Consider the following 20,329-nt stretch of genomic DNA (forward strand, 5'->3'; position numbering starts at 1 on the left):
CTACGGATTGGGATGTGATTGTCAGGTCGTCGGCGTATAAGTATATGTTGGTGTTGGGTGGATGTGGGATGTCGGAGTTGTAAATGGTGTATAGGTGTGGGGACAGGACGGTGCCCTGGGGGACACCGGTCGATCTCCGACTCTGAAGCACTCTGAAGTATATTTGTAAATTTCATTTTTGTGAAACTGAAATAATTCACACGGTGTACCGTAAATAAAATAGAAATTGTGGAAATTCGTAGAAATAAGACTTATTTTAACATTTTATTTAACAAATACCTTTTACAATATTCAGTTATCTAGAAAATTACTTAACGCGTCTACCAGCTACAAATACATTCGTAACATTTCTGTCATCACCAAGATAGATGAATTTCTGTAAAATTTCCGAGGGACTGCACTCTAGTAAGTAATCAGATGAAGAATTTTCTACATCCATGTCTATTATTAAGGCATCAAAGTCTTTACCTACTTCGAAATTACCAATTTTATTTTCAAGTGCTAATGCTGAAAATAATAAAATTTAAATAAACTTTTAATTGCCATTTACAACTAACATTGCATATATTTTATGTAAAAATTAAAAAAATTGTTAGCAATATAAAAGTTATCCCTGAAATAAAGGATTGTTACTATACCTTCTGCTCCTCCTAACGTAGCCAAGTAAAAGACATCTTCAAAATTGAGAGGTGTATAATTTTCCTTTTGGAAAAAAATATGGATTGATACATCCAATGCTGCTTTCATAGCTTGTATGATGGATGCAGAAGGACCTCCAGATACATCTAAAATTAATATCAAGACATTTACCTTTATTTGATTTGTATCTATTCATAAAATATATTCATTTTTTGTATCAGCAAGTGGGAAAATATTTAATATCTACTGTAAAACAGACTGCACAAGTATTGCTATTTGAAAAAATAAATTAAATTATGAAACTAAATAAGTATGTTTTCTTAAATATTTTATTATGCAATAAAAATCATATACTTTAAGGTTTTTTAAAAGATATAAAGACTTTAACATACAAATATAGTTCCAGTATTCCTTTCTCTTTTTAGTACATTCTATTTCAGGATCGTTTTTTTAATAATTATATGATTAATTAATGGTAGCGAGTCGAAACTATATTTCTATATTTGAATGAGACACGTTAAAACAGTGGCGGTTGGTGAAAACTAAAGAACACATTTTTTGATAATGAAGTGTGAAATCCATACCATTTATTTAGGGGATGATTTCTAGACTCACATAGAGATATTTCGTGATGAAAAACTGTGAATAAAATAGAAAATGTAAATAATGGGTTGCCGACCCTAAGATTGCACATAATTTGTTACGTTTTTTATTTTGTTTGATATAGTTATACTTAAGTTTTAATTATACTAACATTGTGTTGATTAAACTTCATAATATCCTGTAACTTTAAAAAAAATTAACATTTTGTGAAAATAAAAAATACCTGCTTTCTTTATATATCGATTGTGGAAAAAAAAATAGAAATATATATATATATATATAGTGTGTCCTCCGATTGAGTACACGTGAGGTGTAAATGAAAAAATTTTTTTGAGTTGAAATTTGAGCTCGGCATCATCTCTGCTTGGTCTTAAACTAAAACGTAAAAAAAAAATAGTTCAATTATTTAGTATACAGGGTGTTTTTACAATGAATTTTCAAAAATTGTCAAGAGTAAAGTACCTTTGTTTTTAAAAATATCAAAAATATTTTCTTATGAATGTTGTTGAAAACTAAAAGTTATGACAGATTATCAATTTTCAATTTGATCAGCCAACTTTTTTTTACTTTTTATAACCACAAAGTACAAATTCCTAATTATTTATTAGAGAAGAAAACATTACTAATATAATAAACATAAATAAACAAATAATATAAAAGTTATTCCAATGTGCTGCCACCAACTATTACACATCGCTTAGCGTGCTTGGTAAATTCTGTGTAGGCATTTTGGATTTCTTGAATTGGGATGGCATTAATTGTATCTCTTATTTTTTCATAGACTTTCTGCTTGAGACAGCTCCATAAATAAAAGTCCTTTACAGTTAAATCAGGGCTTCTAGGAGGCCAAGAAATTGGGCCCATTTTGCTCAATCCACCACCCAGGAAATTGACCATCTAGCCATTCTCGAACGATTCACGTTTAATGCACGGGTTTCCGTCTTGTTGGAAGCAAGCCTGTCTATCGTTCATAGGCATATTATTCAACCAATCAAAGAGAAAACTGTTTAATATTTCCAAGTAGCTATACTGGTTCATATTTTGCTCAAAAAAATAAGGGCCTATAATACCATCGTAAGAGATACCACACCAATATGACATATGGGATTGACATAAACAAATAACAGCTTACCATTACTTTCAATCCAAGGAGATTAAAAAAAAAAACAAGAAAAAATCAAAGTTGGCCGATCAAATTGAAAATTGACAATCTGTCATAACTTTTAATTCCCAACAACTTATCTAAGTAAATATTTTTGATATTTTTACTTTACTCTTGACAATTTTTGAAAATTCATCGTACATTAATAATAATAATAATAATAAACCGCCTACTCACACTTCTTCGCGCGACAGGTATTGACGTATTTTTTGCAAATCGAAAAATGTATTCAATGAAAAATAACAAACAAAACATTTGAGAAAGTATAAAGTTTCCTGAAAAGCATAGAAATATCCAAAATGCCATATTAAACAACTCATATATTTATAAGAAACTCGTTGAAATGGAAGCTTCCAAGTTTTAAATTCCCATTTTGGTTACGTGGTTAAAAAAACAAATTTAAAAATAATTGTCCGATTTAGGGAGATAACTATTAAGTTTTATTAATTAAACCTCGAGTGAGACAGTATCAATAAATTTTAGATTAATACTTTTGTAATCGGTAAATTACATGATTATTAATTTTAACCTGTTATATCCAATTTTGACCAGTGTCTTAGTCAAAACTTGGATAAGTGATATTTTCCAATCTAGACTATAACTAGTCAATTAAATATTTTTGTTTCTTAGTATGGTCAAAACATTCCACGTCAGAGCCTATACCACAAGTGCAGCAGGGGTTCTCACTCTTCGGACACCAGCTCCGCATACAGCGGCTCCGACACCATGGCCTCCACCCACTCGGAACTCGACGGCGACGAGCTCGACCTCACTGGGCTTGTCGAGAGCATAGTTGACAGCGACGAGGAGGACGACCTGGTAGAGAGCATGGATGTAAGTCGTATCACTGCAACTTTTTAACCGTTGCATCGGCTGATTTCAAAATTTGCAGAGTTTGACGGTGAGGGATCGTGTCAGGGACTGCCTTGAGAAGGAACCCACGGAGCGTACGGAAGATGACATTGAGGCACTGTTGGAGTTCACTCAGCATTTAAAGGCTTTTACCAACATGACTCTAGCCGTAAGAAGAGCTCTATGTTCTGTGATGGTCTTTGCCGTGGTAGAAAAGGCCGGCACCATAGTTATGAATGATGGAGAAGAATTAGACTCCTGGTCGGTCCTGGTCAATGGCTGTGTAGAAGTGGTCATACCCGGCGAAGAAAATCAGACCCTCACGATGGGAGACGCCTTTGGCATACTCCCGACAATGGACAAACTTTACCACAAAGGTATTATGATAACCAAATGTGATGACTGCCAGTTCGTGTGCATAACACAATCGGATTATTACAGGTGCGTTAATAAAATCAGAAACTAAATTCGTAATTTACAAACATCCGTTTTTTCCTCAGGATATTACACCAAGGTGAAGAAAATACTCGGAGGCACGAGGTTGAAGGCAAACTGGTGATGGTGACAGAACTCAGGGGTTCCATGGAGCCTAGCAGCAACCGGAGGGGTCACGTGGTGATCCGCGCAACTCCCGAACGACTCATGCTTCAGCTTATTGAAGAAAACTCCCTCACAGACCCCACATACGTGGAAGACTTTTTATTGACGCATCGCGTGTTCATTCACAGTCCACTGCATGTGGCCAACCAGCTTCTAGATTGGTTTAAAGACCCCGAAGTTCGTGATAGAGTGACGAGGGTGGTCCTCCTGTGGGTTAACAACCACTTCACGGACTTCGAAACGGACCCAGACATGATAGAGTTCCTGGAGACATTCGAACAGGGTCTTGAGAAGGAGAACATGGGCGGTCAGTTAAGACTCTTGAACATAGCCTGTGCCGCCAAAGCTCGGATACGAAACGTAGTGTTAGCTAGACCGAACCGAGAGGAGCCTCTGAATTTCCAAATTCTTGGCGGTTTCGAGAGAAACTTTGGTATATTCATCTCTAAAGTGGACAAAAAGTCCAAAGCGGAAGACGTGGGATTGAAGAGGGGCGATCAGATCCTGGAAGTGAACGGACAAAGCTTCGAGCACGTGTCCCACGCTCGAGCTTTGGAGATCCTGCGGGGCACCACCCATCTCAGCATAACGGTTAAATCTAACCTATTGCACTNTAGTATTTACAGGCGATAAATTATGTTCATGTAATATTTTTTTAGCTACATTTGCAAAGTGTTCGTTGAATTTATCAGGATGTATTGTAACATTTACCGTGTGTTTCGTTGTATTTCTTTGTTTATTTATCAGGTCCCACATACATTTTTTTGGGTTACTGTGTCTTTTTATCAATCTGTCATTGGCTTCTCTCTTTGCATTTTTTATTGCAAGTCTGTATTTCATTCGGAATGCATTTCTTTGTATTTTGTTATCAGAACAACAACTATGCTTATTTATTACATTAATTAATTGGACAAATTTTTTCCAACTTCTTAGTTTAAGGCCAAGCAGAGATGATACCCAGAAGCTCAAATTTCAACTCGAAAAATTTTTGTCAGTTATACCCCACGTGTACTCAATCCGTGAACACAGTGTATATGCAGCTTTTTGCAAGATACTAGTCAGCAACCCCTATTTTAATTTTTTATTTTTTCTTCAAATTAAAATAGGTATGGGGTATGGCTGACCCTGAGATTTTGTTAAGGGTTGCACCTATAATTACAAAGTATTTTTTCCATGATCAACTGATAAATATAAACAGGTATTTTCTTATTTTTCATAAAATGTTAATTTTTGTATAAAACACCTCACTATATCTATCAGTTGATTATGACAAATATTTTTGAGACCTCATAATCAGCCACTCCTAATTTCAATGATTATTTCACCAATTTCTTCTATAAAAAATTTTTTGTCACGACGTTCTCTATGTGGGCCTCTAATCATCCCCTAAAACATGGCATATGGATCCTATTCTTCATTATCGAAGTATGTCCACTATAATTTTCTTGGTATGATATGATTTAATAAGATATATAATGTACTCTAAATGAGCAAAATTTGCTTACCTGTTCCAAGACCTACTTTGACACCAGCTGCTTGCAGTCTTCGTACATCACATAGCCCCGATTTTAGGCACGTGTTAGATTCTGGGCAGTGCGCGATGGAGGTACCTCTATTTGCTAGTAATTTGAGTTCATCGTCAGATAGATACACTCCATGGGCAAGAATGGTCTAAGGAAAAAATCTAATACAGCTTCTTCAAGTAATAATATTGTAGGAAAGAGTTACTGTGCCAATTAATGCCTTCACCAACATTGAATGCATGCAATATCTAGTAAACAGCTAAATCATTCTTTAGTAGAACCATCAGACATACACTGGTTTCAGAGTGTCTACTGCTCCTTGAATCCCTTGAAAACTTTGAAAACTCCTTGAATGGATTTAATCTACTTGAAATACTTGAAATCTCCTCGAATCGACCTAATGATCCTTGAAAAATTGTTTCACAATCATTTTATTTAATTACAATTTTTAATGAATTTAATTTTTGTTCTCCTTATGTTATGTTGAATCCGAAAATAATTGCTAAAATTCAGATTCAACTGGCTTTAGAAGTTTTAGTCGAGTATAACCACTTTGGTGAACTTATTGCTGAAGAAATTGAAAAGGATTACCTTTATAGAAAATGACGCTGTAAAAAAAGAATTATTAAAGTTTGATGAGAAAAAACCAGCTAGATGAATTTTTTATGAAACTGTGCTGAGCAAAAAATATCTGCGCATTTTGTCGAATTTGTAAAATGAATATTAAGTATTTTTTCATGGAAATGCTGCTGTAGAACGCAGTTTTTCTTTCAACAAAGAATTCCTAGTTGAGAATCTACAAGAACAAAGTCTTATATCTCAAAGATCTGTACATGATTTTATTATTGTTAATAATAACGGTGATGTAAAAAATATTAAAATAACTAAACCAATGATTGCTGCTTTTAAATCCTCTTCTGCAAATCGAAAACAAGCTTTACAAGACAAAAGAGAAAATGAAAGTGAAGAAAAAAAAAAAAAAGAAAATTGGTTGAAGAAGCAGCAGATTTAAAATTGAGAAAAAAAGAATTAGAAATGATAATAAGTGAAAATCAGAAAAATGTAGTACAATATGACCAAAAAATTAAAGAGTTAGATAAACAATTAAAAAAATGATTCATATTTTAGAAATTACTTAAATATTTTAATTTTGTTTAATTTTTATAGTTCTCAAAACCAATTTAATATAATTTTGTAACGATTATTGTAATAAAATTTTTATTTCAGATATTGTATTGTTATTTTTGTTTAATAAATATAATTAAATTCCTTCAATATAATATAATTTCAATGTATGTTGTAAGTGTAAAAATTATGATGATCAATTTTACTTAAATATCCCATATCATCACGTTTAAATTGTCAATTTTTCAGTCATATATTTTATCTTTAGAATTATAAAGTTTTACAATCTTATTCTATCTTAATGCGATACTTAATAATCGCTCGTATGCGTTCGAGTTTAAATTTTTAAAGAGAATCAGAGAGATGGTCAGATAGATGTTTAATTTTTTTATCTGTCGTGAACGCGGAGCGCACCTTCATCTTCAAGTTAATAACTATATTTTGAGTAAAGAAAATGAAAAATTTCGAGTAAATTAACGTCGATTAGCTTTTACAAAGAGAAAAGTGTTTACCCTAGAAAAATGTACCTCCTTGAAAATGAATTAAAATCAACCCTTGAACACCTTGAAAACTCCTTGAATCCGAAAATAAAAATTTAGTAGACACTCTGTGTTTCTGAACTTATTAGTCCTCATTACTATACCTTAGGCGAGAAAACTGCCAGTTTGACTATATCGAAGGCCTAAACATTAACTAGCAGTGACTATTTAAGTTGATATACAGGGTGCGGCAAAATGATAGGTACTATTTGGGATGTCAATAAAAACCAAACCACATAAAGCAAACATTTTTTATTTTATTTTTTAAATCTACATTTCATACCATTTAGGAACGTTATTTTTTAAAAATGATATCTTTTAAATGACGGCCATTATTGTCGATGCACTCTTGTAGGTTCTCACGGAAGCGCGTCATTACCCGATGGATCATTTCTCGGGGAATTGCGGCAATTTCTTGTCTTATGGCTCCCTTTAATTCTTCCTATGTCTGCGGACGATGTGTAAAAACTCTCAATTTGAAGTAACTCCAAAGAAAAAAGTCACAAGGCGACAAATCAGGCGAACGCGGCGGCCAGCCGAGATCACCCCGTAAAGACACCACTTTGTTTGGGAACATTTCTTGAAGAAGATTAAGTGAATGACGCGTGGTGTGCGATGTAGCACCATCCTGCTGGAACCAAAGATGTTCTCGGTGATTTTCATTCAACTCGTTAACTTTTGGACGCAGGAAATTGTTAAGCATATCAAAATATCGATCTCCGTTGACTTGACTTATTCCTTATTCTTCGAAAAAGTAAGGGCCCCACACGCCAAACTCAGATATTGCACACCAGACGGTAACCTTTGGACTGTGAAGTGGTCGCTCATGAAGTTCCTGTGGATTATTTGTCGACCAATAACGGAAATTTTGCTTATTTACGCTACCCGATAGGTGAAAGTGAGCTTCATCGCTAGACATGAATACAGCGCCTCGGGGAATGTTTTGAAGAATATCCCGGCATGAATTTGTACGGGTTTCAAAATCTCTTTCACTTAATTCCTGCACTACCATCATTTTGTACGGATGCATTTGGAGTGAGTTGTGTAAAATTCTTCGAACACTTCTATCGGAAATTCCCAAAGCAGCTGCATGCTTACGAGCTGAACGCCTTGGAGACTGTTGTACGGAATCTCTTACTGCATTCACATTTTCCGGTGTTCTTACTGTCCTTGGTCGGCCAGTAGATTTTCGTTTAAGCGCAGAACCTGTTTCCCTGAAGTGTAAAACCCACCGACAAATTGTTCTTCCATCCGGAACCGTGCCATGCCGACCAACATCAAACTGATTACAGAAGGCACGCTGCGTCGCTATTACAGATTCCCTATTTCTAATAAACTCCTCAACAACGAAAGCACGATGCACTCCGCTCCAAGTCGATAACTGAAAATTGCATACTTTTGTCTATCCAACGCGATCACGTGCACACGACTGCACAGTGTTACCGGTTTTACAAACCGAGCAACCACTATTTGAAATCCTGCCTACCTTTTTGCCGCACCCTGTATTTTGTAAACTTATTTATATTATATCTCATGCATACAGTTTTTTATATTTTTTAAAAGGATTATTTACTCATAGCATTCGACACATTAGAATAAAATAATGTTCATATTCAAAGTGATTTACCTTTGTTGTTAATAGATCAGCTTTATCGTAAGTTTCTGCATATGACATGTTATATTTCTCTTTTACCATCTTTATCTCATCAACATTTTCAGAAATATGTGTCTAAAATATAGTACAATAAAAATATGTTTATTATCATATCAAATTGTAAGTATGGTATGTAAAATATCTAAAAAACCTGCCTGAATGGGCACCTCCTGTTCTTTAGCGATACTTCCTAGTTCTTTCATTAAATTCATATCTACACTCAGAGCAAATCTTGGAGTTATAATGGGTTGAACCAAGTCATTCTGGAAAATGTTATGTTTAAATATTGTAAAAAAAATTATTGTTAATATTATGAAAATTAGTTAAGAAAACATACAGGGTGTTTTAGGATTAAGCCGACAAATTTTGAACATGTGTTCTTCTGGTCAAAATAAGTACAAAAAAGGTATACAAACATAGGGCCCCAAAAGCTTGTACTACTTTATTTGCCGAAATAACTGAATTGCCTACCCATATCTCCATCACTGATAGCTAATAATACTTATTACTGAGACATATTGTGTCAAACTATTTAATAAAAAATCACACCAAACTTTACTTAAATATTTCTACTCTCAAGATATTAAAAAATATTATTTTTTTAACACTATCTCGAAAACAAAGCGTTTCCGTACCTATGTTTATATACTTTTTTTTACTTATTTTGACCAGAGGAACACATCAAAATTTGTCGACTTAATACTGAAACACCCTGTATAATATAATATACATGTAACATAAAATATAACATAAAATAACTTTTCCAAATTAATTACAAATTTTTACATTTGTAAACGTGATTACAATATTACCTACAATAATCCCAATATCGCATGTTTCCACAAAGTTGCCCAGGTAATAAATAAAGTAATTCCCCTAAAGTAAAATTAAACACAAGCGCGCATTTTTACAAAAGAAGTTACTATTTTTCTATTTATGAATCTAATGACAAATTTTTACTAATGATAGTAGTTATTATAATATGGGATTAACAGATTCTTGTCATTAATAGATTTTCTAAACTGAAAATATTACTTAACAATATCGCCTCTTTCTGCACTAACCATTATAATCGTTAAATTTCACAGAGTTTTCAGATTTGTAACCTTAAAGCCAATAGAGTTAGTATCATTTTGCAATTCTAAGAAATAATTTTAAAATGTTTTTGAAAAAGGTTTCTTACCTTTTTGGATGTAACATCCTTAATAAAATTCTTTGTATTTATGATAGATTCAGAAGGGGTTTCGATGTAATCCTCAGGTGCTAATGTGGTCATATTAATTTTCCCAACAAGTGCTCTTTGACCATGTGTAATGACAGAGTCGACTAGTAAAAGACTACTGTTTGAATATAATGATGCAAAATAACAAGCTGTTGTTGTGCCATGATCTAGCGTTTTTCTCTGCAATATTTCATTATAATTATTATGTGGTACAAAATTTAATTAGTATTTAAAATTTATTTTACCACGACAGCGTCAAATACTTTTTTAGAAAAGTCCTGATCTTTATATTTTTTCTCCAGTTTGTAAGTGTAAGTATCCAACCATTCAAGTAACAGTTTATCATAACCCAAACCGCTATTTGGGTATTGAGGTGCATGAATGTGGGTATCAATTAAACCTGGTATGAGTATTTGGGACTTCTTCAGTCTTATTTCCTCTATATTGTTGTGTTTTGTAATATTTAGTCTGGCTTTTGCTTCTTCAAAGGCAGATTCTTCATTTACTTCCATAATCTATAACATAAAGGCAGACAAAATGTAAATGTCACATCACGTTATCAGCATCACATGACTTGCGAAGTAGGTATATTTTTGTATTCCAATTTTTTTAAACTTCAAATCAGTTTCAATTGTGATCAATGTGTAGAAAATGTATGTAAATATATTATTTCTAATCTAAAAGAAAAAGTGTTTTTCTAACACACCAACAGAATGATTATGATTTTAATATTTCTGTAATAAATTAATTCCAATGTTGAAAATATTAATCTATTCCTCTCTCTGAGAGTGATAGAGAAAAATATGTATTTTATCGAAACAATTTCTAAACAAATAAACAGTATCTAAACAAGAATACTGCTCTGTATAAATTTACAGCAGTATTGCTGGTTGCCTGTGATTTCTGATAATAAAAACAAACAAGTTAAATCTATCTTTAGAGTCAAATTATAAAATTAATATTACCTTATTTTCTAAAACCATCACAAATCCATTTTCAATAATATGTATTTTGAATTGTTCTGAACAATGTACGATGTTTCCAAAAAAAATAACTAGTCTTTCACTACTCATTTCTGACGAGAATTTCTACACAAGCATCGGCACTGATACACACGTTTGGATAATTCCAAGTGCATAGTAGATACGTTTACTTGTTTTTACAACAAAATCCTTGATAACAATTTAATCTATGAACTATTAAGTAATACATAAAATATGTATACATATATAGGTACGTAAAAAATATATATTGTAGAAAACATTTTGTAAATGCCTCAAATTATATCTACATTCTGTATCATTAAATATAGGAAATATATTCTACAATCTACACGGTGTAAGGTAAGTAAACTCAGATTACAAAACTACAAAAAAAAATATATTTGGACAGATAAATTTAATTAGTACAAATTTGTATAGGTTTAGTTGCGCAAATAAAACAGTGTTTTCTCATTTAGTCAATAATCAATGTGAATATAAATTTCTGTATTATTTTTCATTCATTCCATTTCAGACTTGAATTGCAGTAATACCTAAAATATCTACTTTACTTATTACAGATAAATATGACTGAATACAATTGTTTATTCGATCATAGTCTTATCTATGATCATAGTAGAAGCAAATGAAAAAGACATGTTCTACTTAGTCCCTTCTAATCCATGCAAGTCAGGACCGTACTTAGAATTGATAGATGTACAAGGTGCTATAAACGCTATGGTTATTCAAAGAAGTGGACTGTATGAATACGATAAAACTATAGAATAACGATATTTAGAGATGGCTTAATTAACGCTATTGTAGTTTATCTTCTTGTTAAAGGGTTCTTCTGGATGTCTTGAATTTGTCAGCAGTTTCTCTAAATGCACATGGATCGCAGTAAAACTGCAGGGATACGCACTCTCTCGTGTCTATATACATACATAAGGTATATTTTTTTTGATTAAGCACATTAATAACCTGCTTATTATCGTTTTGTACCATGACGTCATGAAAATTGTGGCAACAAAAAAACGAGCACTTTCCAACAAAAATTCGCGCAGACGTTATAATTGATTATATTTGAAATATATTAAAAATAAACTATTTCTACCATGTTATTGCGACAATGGATTGATAATTTTTTTTATATAAATTAAAAATAAGTGTAAATAATATGTATATACATTACTGTTGCAGTGAGGCCGCAATAACAAAATTAAAAATAATATAAAAATTACCAGAACTAAAAAACATTTTCGAATGCAACAAATTTTGATTATTATTGCCTTTATAGGCAAAAGTAGTGAGGAATAATTGCATAATTGCATTATATGTAAAAATTATCTCTAGGAGTAGGTATTATCTACAGTTTCCATATACTTTTAAATCAAAAATACCCAGATTTGTTTTTTTTGTATCAGTGAAAGCTGTTATCCATCATTTTGATATTAATCACAAGAAACACTTCTAAAATATGTGAATCTAATGATGGAATTAATATTCAATTTATAGAAATTTCTAAGAAAATTTTGTCTACTATGAAGCAGTTAAAAACGGTGAAATAATACAAAATTATACCATGGTAAAAAGACCACTTGCATTCTCACTGAGTCAAAATAGACAGTTGTCTGATCTATAACTGAGGCATAATTAATATATCATTATGGCATTTATTCTAAGTTTCTAAATCCTACCAGAAAATATATAATTCAATCATTACAAAGTTTACATGTGCAGTTGAAACCAGATAATGTTCTACTCTCTTTGGTGATAATGTTTTATAATAGGATCATAGGTGTTTGCTACCTTTTCAGATTTTATTTATTATATGAAACCATTATTTAGCTGCGACATGCTAAACCATGTCTTACTTAATTGCACTTTCTATTAATCGGATGTTCAACTAAAATCTCATACCACTGTCCTTTTATTAAGTTTTCTGTAATAATAACATCCTTAGTCTAATACGTCACAAGTGGTGTATGCTTGGAACACCACCCCCAGGGTTTACACAGACGAGCCGGCGAAGCAAGAAGAGTGCCAGAAGGAAGAGTCCTAGCTGACGGGGCCCAGCCAGGACAAAAGGAGGTCCCACAAAGTGCCTACACCGGCCGCATTTGCGGTCAGGGTAGACGACGGATGGGGCGTTGAAAGCTGTCCAGGCCTACACGAGATGAGGCAGGATAAAGAGGGATAATCCCCCTCGATTCCAAATCATTGAGGCCATTTTCTAGCCATGGAATAATGGCGCGGTTGAAACAAATATTTTTAAAATCGAAAAAATTATATAAGGAGTTTTTAGCATAATTGCTTATACAGGGTGTAACATAAAGGTTGGGAATAAATTAAACAGTGGATTTTTTATTTTAAAAAATAAATATTTGTCATATAAAATTCTGCTCTACGGGTTTTCTTTTCCAAGTTACAGTGTGCTAAAAAATTTCAAGAAATTTAGTTTTTTAATATCATTTTCAATGCAAAAATCTTTTTTCAATGCCTATTTGACCATGTTCGGTGGTTGAGTCAAAGCGTACTTCATAATGCTTTTGTTATTTTTATATTCCTCTGTTAGCAGTGGGAAAAAATGGTATTTACAAAAGTTTTATATACGGAAAAATTACAAGAGCTAGAGGGTAATTTTGTTCAAAATAAAAAGTAGATCATAAAAAAATATTAAAAAAATGTTTTTACCAGTGGCGTACCACAATTTTCTTCGAAAAACCTTATGCACGGTGGTCTTGAAGGCGAAAAAAGTTTGTCCCCGATAACGCAAAAATCTGGTCAGAGGGTTCGTTTCCTGGACTCTTAACAATGAAAAATCCGTGAAGAGTGAAATCCCAGCTGATCGCCTACTCGAGTTTTCCACCATCGAAAATTTTCAAAATGAAGGGAGTAGAAAGGCCCATAAGATGTGTATGTGCGTATGTGTTTGTGTGTGTATTTGTCCGTGTCTGCGTGTGGGTGTTTGAAATATGGAAATACATTTAGAGCACAACATAAACCATCACAAGAATATGGAAAAATAGAATTTCAATGATACAAAAAACAGCCAAAATTTTGTGTGTGTGTGTCTGTGTGTGTGTGTGTGTCTCTGTGTGTGTGTTTGTGTGTGTGTGTTTGTGTGTTTGTGTGTGTGTTTGTGTGTGTGTGTGTGCGTGCGTGCGTGTGTGTGTGCATGAAAATAGCAATAAACATATACAAACCAATGTATATAAACTTGAAGCATGTGTAAACAAGTCAGTAGTCTTGCAATCGGTGTTCCAGGAACACGCACCTACAATGTCCTGATTTATTACTTCATAAGTGTGAATACCTTTCAGTACCTTCGAGAAGTACTTTTGAGAATAATCTAGTGATAAATAATGGTTATGATCAAAATCGAGAAAAAGTTTGTGCGCCATGTGGTCGAAAAATAAACGTTCCTATGTATCAATTGAAAAGGTATCGTATAACTCCAAACTCAGAAAATCTGATAAAGAAGTTCCTCCAACCGGAGTTTACTTTGTTAGATCCACGATTTCCATCGAGCATCGAAGATATAGTTTTAGCTAAGACCAACGTCAGATCCTCATCAACGAGTGGACTCGAAAATGGAAGGAACTACAATTGTATAACAATTTCGACCACATGGCACGCAAACTTTTTCTCTATTTTGATCATGACCACATTTATCCGGCATTTTTGCTCACTAGATTATTCTCAAAAGTACTTCTCGAAGGTACTGAAAGGTATTCACACAGTTACGAAGTAATAAATTTCGAAATCAGGACACTCTATGTGCGTGTTCCTGGAACACCGACTGCAACACTACTGACTACACATGCTTCAAGTTTATATATATTAGTTTGTATATGTTTATTGCTATTTTCACACACACACACACACACACACACACACACACACACACACACACACACACACACACACACACACACACACACACACACACACACACACACACACACACACACACACACACACACACACACACACACACACACACACACACACACACACACACACACACACACACACACACACACACACACACACACACACACACACACACACACACACACACACACACACACACACACACACACACACACACACACACACACACACACACACACACACACACACACACACACACACACACACACACACACACACACACACACACACACACACACACACACACACACACACACACACACACACACACACACACACACACACACACACACACACACACACACACACACACACACACACACACACACACACACACACACACACACACACACACACACACACACACACACACACACACACACACACACACACACACACACACACACACACACACACACACACACACACACACACACACACACACACACACACACACACACACACACACACACACACACACACACACACACACACACACACACACACACACACACACACACACACACACACACACACACACACACACACACACACACACACACACACACACACACACACACACACACACACACACACACACACACACACACACACACACACACACACACACACACACACACACACACACACACACACACACACACACACACACACACACACACACACACACACACACACACACACACACACACACACACACACACACACACACACACACACACACACACACACACACACACACANTGCATCATAACATAAAATTTAAAATTTGTGTACGACGTACGTCTTTCCTACTATCCTAATTCAAACCCAGTTTACCTAACCTAGTGTTTGAAAAAACCGTAAAGTACCCAATATCCTTTAAACTTGAGTTAGTTTACTGGGATTAATTTATAGATCGATTAGTTAACGGTGTATTTAATCTAGACTGAAAGTACCGGCCCTTAAAGAAAAGAGGAACAAACTGGCATGAAGCGATGAATCTAGCAAAAAATAAAAAAGAAGACAAAATTTGTTTATAAGTAAAAATGTATATCTTTACACCATATATGGATACTTAAGGTTTTATTGATTGAGGATTTTTATTAATTAAGGGTAATGTATTGATGAAATTGGCTAAAGCAAATTTTTACGTGTCCAATCAGTAGCTACAAATTCCACATTTTGCTAATGCATGAGACTTCGTGTTTCATGCCTTTATATATTTTTTGTAAATGTCACAAGAAATTATTTTTATAACCTGTGAAGATACAAAGCCCGCTATGTATGATACCACATCTTCTACATACGGCGAAAGGTCAAACATGATTTTTACGTGATCATGTTCAAATAAAGAAACGACACTTAATACCTACTTGTGTTTGGATCACAAACTGGATCAGCTATTTTATTTGAAAAATAATACCTAGGTACAATTTATATCTAAAACAGGCACTGCTTCAGTGTGTTGACTAGGTTTGCATTGTATATTTAATAAAATAAGACTTGATATCTAACATATACCTATTAGAAAATCAAATTGAATCTGGTGAATCACGAAACACTTAGGTTAATATGATTGATATGATTTATTTTTATTATTATTTATATATGTGTTAGTTAAGGTAGATAACTCGTTATTATTTTTATGTATATTTGTACATAATGTGTATTTTTATATGAATTTTTGTGAAGATGTATCAATTTTAAATTTCAAAAAATGTTTACTATTTTATATAAATAACACACTTTTGTACTCTCTTTTGGATTCCGTTTTATTGTACCCATTTTGGTTTGAAATTTCGAAATCAGGACACTCTATGTGCGTGTTCCTGGAACACCGACTGCAACACTACTGACTACACATACTTCAAGTTTATATATGTTTATTACTATTTTCACACACACACACACACTCACACACGCACGCACGCACGCACGCACCCGCCCACGCGGGCGTTGACTATTAGACGCCTTCATTATAGCCATCCTTGTCTATCACATGGATTTCTATGGCTTACTTTATCGCTCTCACGTAACTTCTGATAGATCATCGGTACTTTCCTACACTGTATGTACCTCATTGATATTAAAAAAATACATTTATAAATTTTTCATTTACATTTATTATTAATGTCATTATATTTTAATTATTAACAAATTAATATACAACTGTATTAAAATTTATAAGTGGTGGAATGTATCTATATTTCTTTGGTTTAGATTTATCAGTTGTGTTAGTTTCTAATTGACTAGATATCATTGGCTGTATTTTAATTTTGGTAAGAAGATTAACAGGTCTTACTGATCCAAAAAAATCCGTTATGGGCACCTTATCTGGATTCCTCATAAATAAATCTCTTCGCACTCCTACTGTCGATATACACACACTTTTGGGACAAACTTGTAGCTAAAAGTAAACAGGAAACTTATTGATATATTATTTATACAACTGGTAATGATTGTAATACTTACAAATTCTCCCATTGTTTTATTAGTTTGAGGATCGACATTTTCTAAAAAATCTAAGGCATAATAGGTGTATCTATCTATGATATAAACTCCAATAGCAGGATCTACATGATGCTAAAAAGGTAATAATTTAAAATCAAAATTTTTTTATGTACATCAAACATACCGAAAGAGAATCCTCTCCAACTAAACTACTGCCAACAGCTAATATATTTGGTGAATAAAAACGTTCATACATGGAAGCTGCTTGACAGGTATCAATCATAAAAAAAGTTTCATGATACCTAAAATTTATATATAATGTAGAGGATGATTTTATAAAAGTTCTGTTTATTAGTTATATTAAAATAACACAAAATATTTAACGGGTTACGTATTTCTTAAAGAAACCCAAATATGTTTCTTTGAAAAATATTTTTTTAGTGGCTAAATGTGAGAGCAAATAAACAAATAAGGACAACCTCTGCTTTTGCCACATCTGTTCTAAAGCATCAGCCATTTCCTGACTAGTTATTTCTTCAGAGTCTTGGAATTTTAAAAATCCATCACCACCATGGCCAGTTAAATAAACCAGAACATTGCTCCCTTCATCTGTTAAGAGCTGTTTAGATCTCGGGGTACCTGGTGGAAGTCTTCCAGTAAGTAGTCTTACAAAATTTTCCACTGTAACCTTAAATTTTAAATATAATTATAACAAATTAATATTATAAAATATAATAAAAATATGTTGAAGATGTTGAACAGCTGAAGATGTTTTATAAAAATTTATTAAGTAGTTATGAGAATCAGAGAACTAGTTAATCACTATCCAATTTCTAAAATTATTGATTATTAAACTTTGGGTTGCTGTGTTTTTCTATTAGATATATATCAGGGCTTTTGTCACTTTTTTAAAAAAACAATTACTAGTCACTTTTTTAAAAAAGAAATAGTCAAATAGTAACTTTTAGGTCTTTTTTAAAGCTTTAGAAGGTACATAAAGTTAAGGTTAAAACTGTGTTTAAGTACGATGTCTATTTAAATGTAGAATATTATCTTTAAATCGTTTTTATACCGAGTGGGCCATTTTGATGATGTATCTATTGGAATTACAGAAATTATATAGAAAAACGATTAAATGGACAAGAAACTTAATAAAGCCTCTGGGACCGTTACCACTACTTGGGTTTTTAATTTAAAAAAAAAGAAAAAGTTTTTGTCTATTATTTTTTGGTGAGCATCGATTGAAAATTCCTTTTTCTTGAAAATTATGTATTTTATATATGAATATGAAATAAATTAAATTTTTTTTTCGGAAACATGTGTAGGATCTAAATATGACATCTTTTTTATATTAGTCAATGGCATATCATTTATTTCAAAAAAGGATCAATGTAATGACATTTGCATGCAACTGGATATTCCAGTCAACTAAAACTACACCTGATGATAGTTTCATCATGTAAATTTAGAACACAATAATTGCTTTATATAGGTTACTGAAAAACTGCTAAGTTCTTTTTCAATTCAACACCCTGCATTTTGAAATGAATAGATAGATTTTTATTTGAACTAGTGTAATTAATTTTCATCATAGAAAGTGGTGAAATTTGGTTCAATCAATTAGTCACGATAATAAATATACTAATATACTAAATATAATATCATACATATGCAAAATAAAGGTTACTAAAAAGTATTTAATTACCTTATATTGGAAGTCACATTTACGTCACTTATTTCAAATTTTTGGCACTTGATCAGTTTTTTTTTTTAATACTTTGAGTTGAAGCCCTATAGGGAATACAAAACATTTAACTTACTTCATAACCCCTGTAGTCTACCTCGACATCATCTCCATATACATTTATATGCTGATTAGCATTATTAAAAACTGTCGCAGGTCTAGGGTTTCTTGGGTTACATGCCATATCATCAGCAATCATTAAAATAATTTGGCTATCAGGTATACCTAGACGCTTTACACTCCGATATATTGATAGTACATTTGCTACATGTCGATAATTAAACCAAAATCTACTAGTGTCTACTAACACTGCCCAATTATTGGTATGGTCATTCGAAGGAAATTGTATATTCTGAAAATAAAATTAATTTTAACATTGTTATTATGACCGTAAAATGTATTCATTAACTTGTGCTTTGCAAATAATTATAAAACATAATATTAAAATCTGCAATAACAATATTTTTAAAACATCCATTATCATAAAATTATTGAGGATTTAGTTTCATCTATGGAACTAGGTTAGGATTTTTGAATTTTATAGGGTTTTCCACTGGTAAAACTGAGGGGCTTTCGTTTTGACAAAATTAATACCTATTAGATGCTATTAGCAACTAATATCAGTTCAGAGTAACTCTAAGATGCTATTAGCTACTAATAGTTACTATTTTTGCCAAATCGAAAGGCCCTCTGGTGTGCACTAAGTGCAATTTTATGTTCCACTGAACAAATTCAGTTAAAATTTTTCGCGTGTAAGATGTTTCACTGGCTGTACGCGTGCGTTATTTTTGCACCGAGTGTAATGATTTCTCCACGACCTGCTGGAGATCGTCCAACGAGAAGCGACAGCAAGACTAGTGACGTCAATATTGTAATTATTCGTTATTTGAATAAGTAACGAATACTGAGTAATCGATGAGAAAAGTATTCGATACTGATACTTTTTAAGTTTCGATACATGTAATCGCGCCATTATTCCATGGCTAGAAATTGGCCACAATGATTTGTAGTCCGGGAGCCAGCTGCAGAATTCGTTGAGTTATTTTCTAGATAAAAAATTTGAGTTTACATGACAGTTTTTACTCAAACTAAGATCAGGCAGTGATATGAAACTCCTTGAGCGGTAATGGTGGGTACCACCATACCCTCCAACGCGTATGGTTATTAAAAAATTTTTGTAATCTTTAAATGGACCAAACTCAAGTATAAGGCATTTGATGCTGTGTTTCCAAGAACTGCAAGTCATTCCAGACGAGCAGTTCGCCTTCCGACCCA

At 33.1% G+C, this 20,329-nt stretch overlaps 2 protein-coding genes and 1 long non-coding RNA gene across 3 annotated transcripts; 1 reads left to right on the forward strand and 2 right to left on the reverse strand.

Moving 5' to 3' along the window:
• Window positions 1-226: 226 nt before the first annotated feature.
• Window positions 227-11,056, reverse strand: LOC108911646 (guanine deaminase). Its single transcript, XM_018716631.1, has 8 exons — window positions 10,885-11,056; window positions 10,165-10,434; window positions 9,881-10,099; window positions 8,853-8,960; window positions 8,671-8,772; window positions 5,362-5,527; window positions 639-785; window positions 227-507 (listed from the first exon to the last, which is right to left on the reverse strand). Exons 1-8 carry the CDS (start codon window positions 10,990-10,992, stop codon window positions 308-310), a joined length of 1,320 nt encoding a protein of 439 aa, XP_018572147.1. The 5' UTR covers window positions 10,993-11,056; the 3' UTR covers window positions 227-307.
• Window positions 11,057-11,137: 81 nt separating this feature from the next.
• LOC108911648 lies at window positions 11,138-12,020 on the forward strand. The gene is made up of 2 exons (XR_001964510.1): window positions 11,138-11,262; window positions 11,481-12,020. It is a non-coding gene; the product is annotated as an uncharacterized LOC108911648 (long non-coding RNA).
• A 4,951-nt stretch (window positions 12,021-16,971) lies between these two features.
• LOC108911649 (putative GPI-anchor transamidase) lies at window positions 16,972-19,595 on the reverse strand. Its single transcript, XM_018716632.2, has 6 exons — window positions 19,464-19,595; window positions 19,131-19,406; window positions 17,790-17,998; window positions 17,495-17,612; window positions 17,332-17,442; window positions 16,972-17,266 (listed from the first exon to the last, which is right to left on the reverse strand). The coding sequence occupies exons 1-6, from the start codon at window positions 19,536-19,538 to the stop codon at window positions 17,018-17,020; spliced, it is 1,038 nt and encodes a 345-aa protein (XP_018572148.1). The 5' UTR covers window positions 19,539-19,595; the 3' UTR covers window positions 16,972-17,017.
• Window positions 19,596-20,329: the final 734 nt, after the last annotated feature.

This window comes from Anoplophora glabripennis, unplaced genomic scaffold (genome assembly GCF_000390285.2).
Source record: "Anoplophora glabripennis isolate ALB-LARVAE unplaced genomic scaffold, Agla_2.0 scaffold725, whole genome shotgun sequence".
Classification (NCBI taxonomy): Eukaryota; Metazoa; Arthropoda; class Insecta; order Coleoptera; family Cerambycidae; genus Anoplophora; species Anoplophora glabripennis.

Coding starts and splice junctions, on each gene's coding strand:
- LOC108911646 (XM_018716631.1), bottom strand. CDS start 10,992: ATGAGTAGTGAAAGACTAGTTATTTTTTTTGGAAACATCGTACATTGT. Junction 8,773..8,852: donor AACAGGAGGTGCCCATTCAG/GCAGGTTTTTTA, acceptor ACTATATTTTAG/ACACATATTTCTGAAAATGT. Junction 786..5,361: donor CAAAGTAGGTCTTGGAACAG/GTAAGCAAATTT, acceptor TATTAATTTTAG/ATGTATCTGGAGGTCCTTCT.
- LOC108911649 (XM_018716632.2), bottom strand. CDS start 19,538: ATGATAATGGATGTTTTAAAAATATTGTTATTGCAGATTTTAATATTA. Junction 17,613..17,789: donor CAGATGTGGCAAAAGCAGAG/GTTGTCCTTATT, acceptor TATAAATTTTAG/GTATCATGAAACTTTTTTTA. Junction 17,267..17,331: donor ATAAAACAATGGGAGAATTT/GTAAGTATTACA, acceptor GTTTACTTTTAG/CTACAAGTTTGTCCCAAAAG.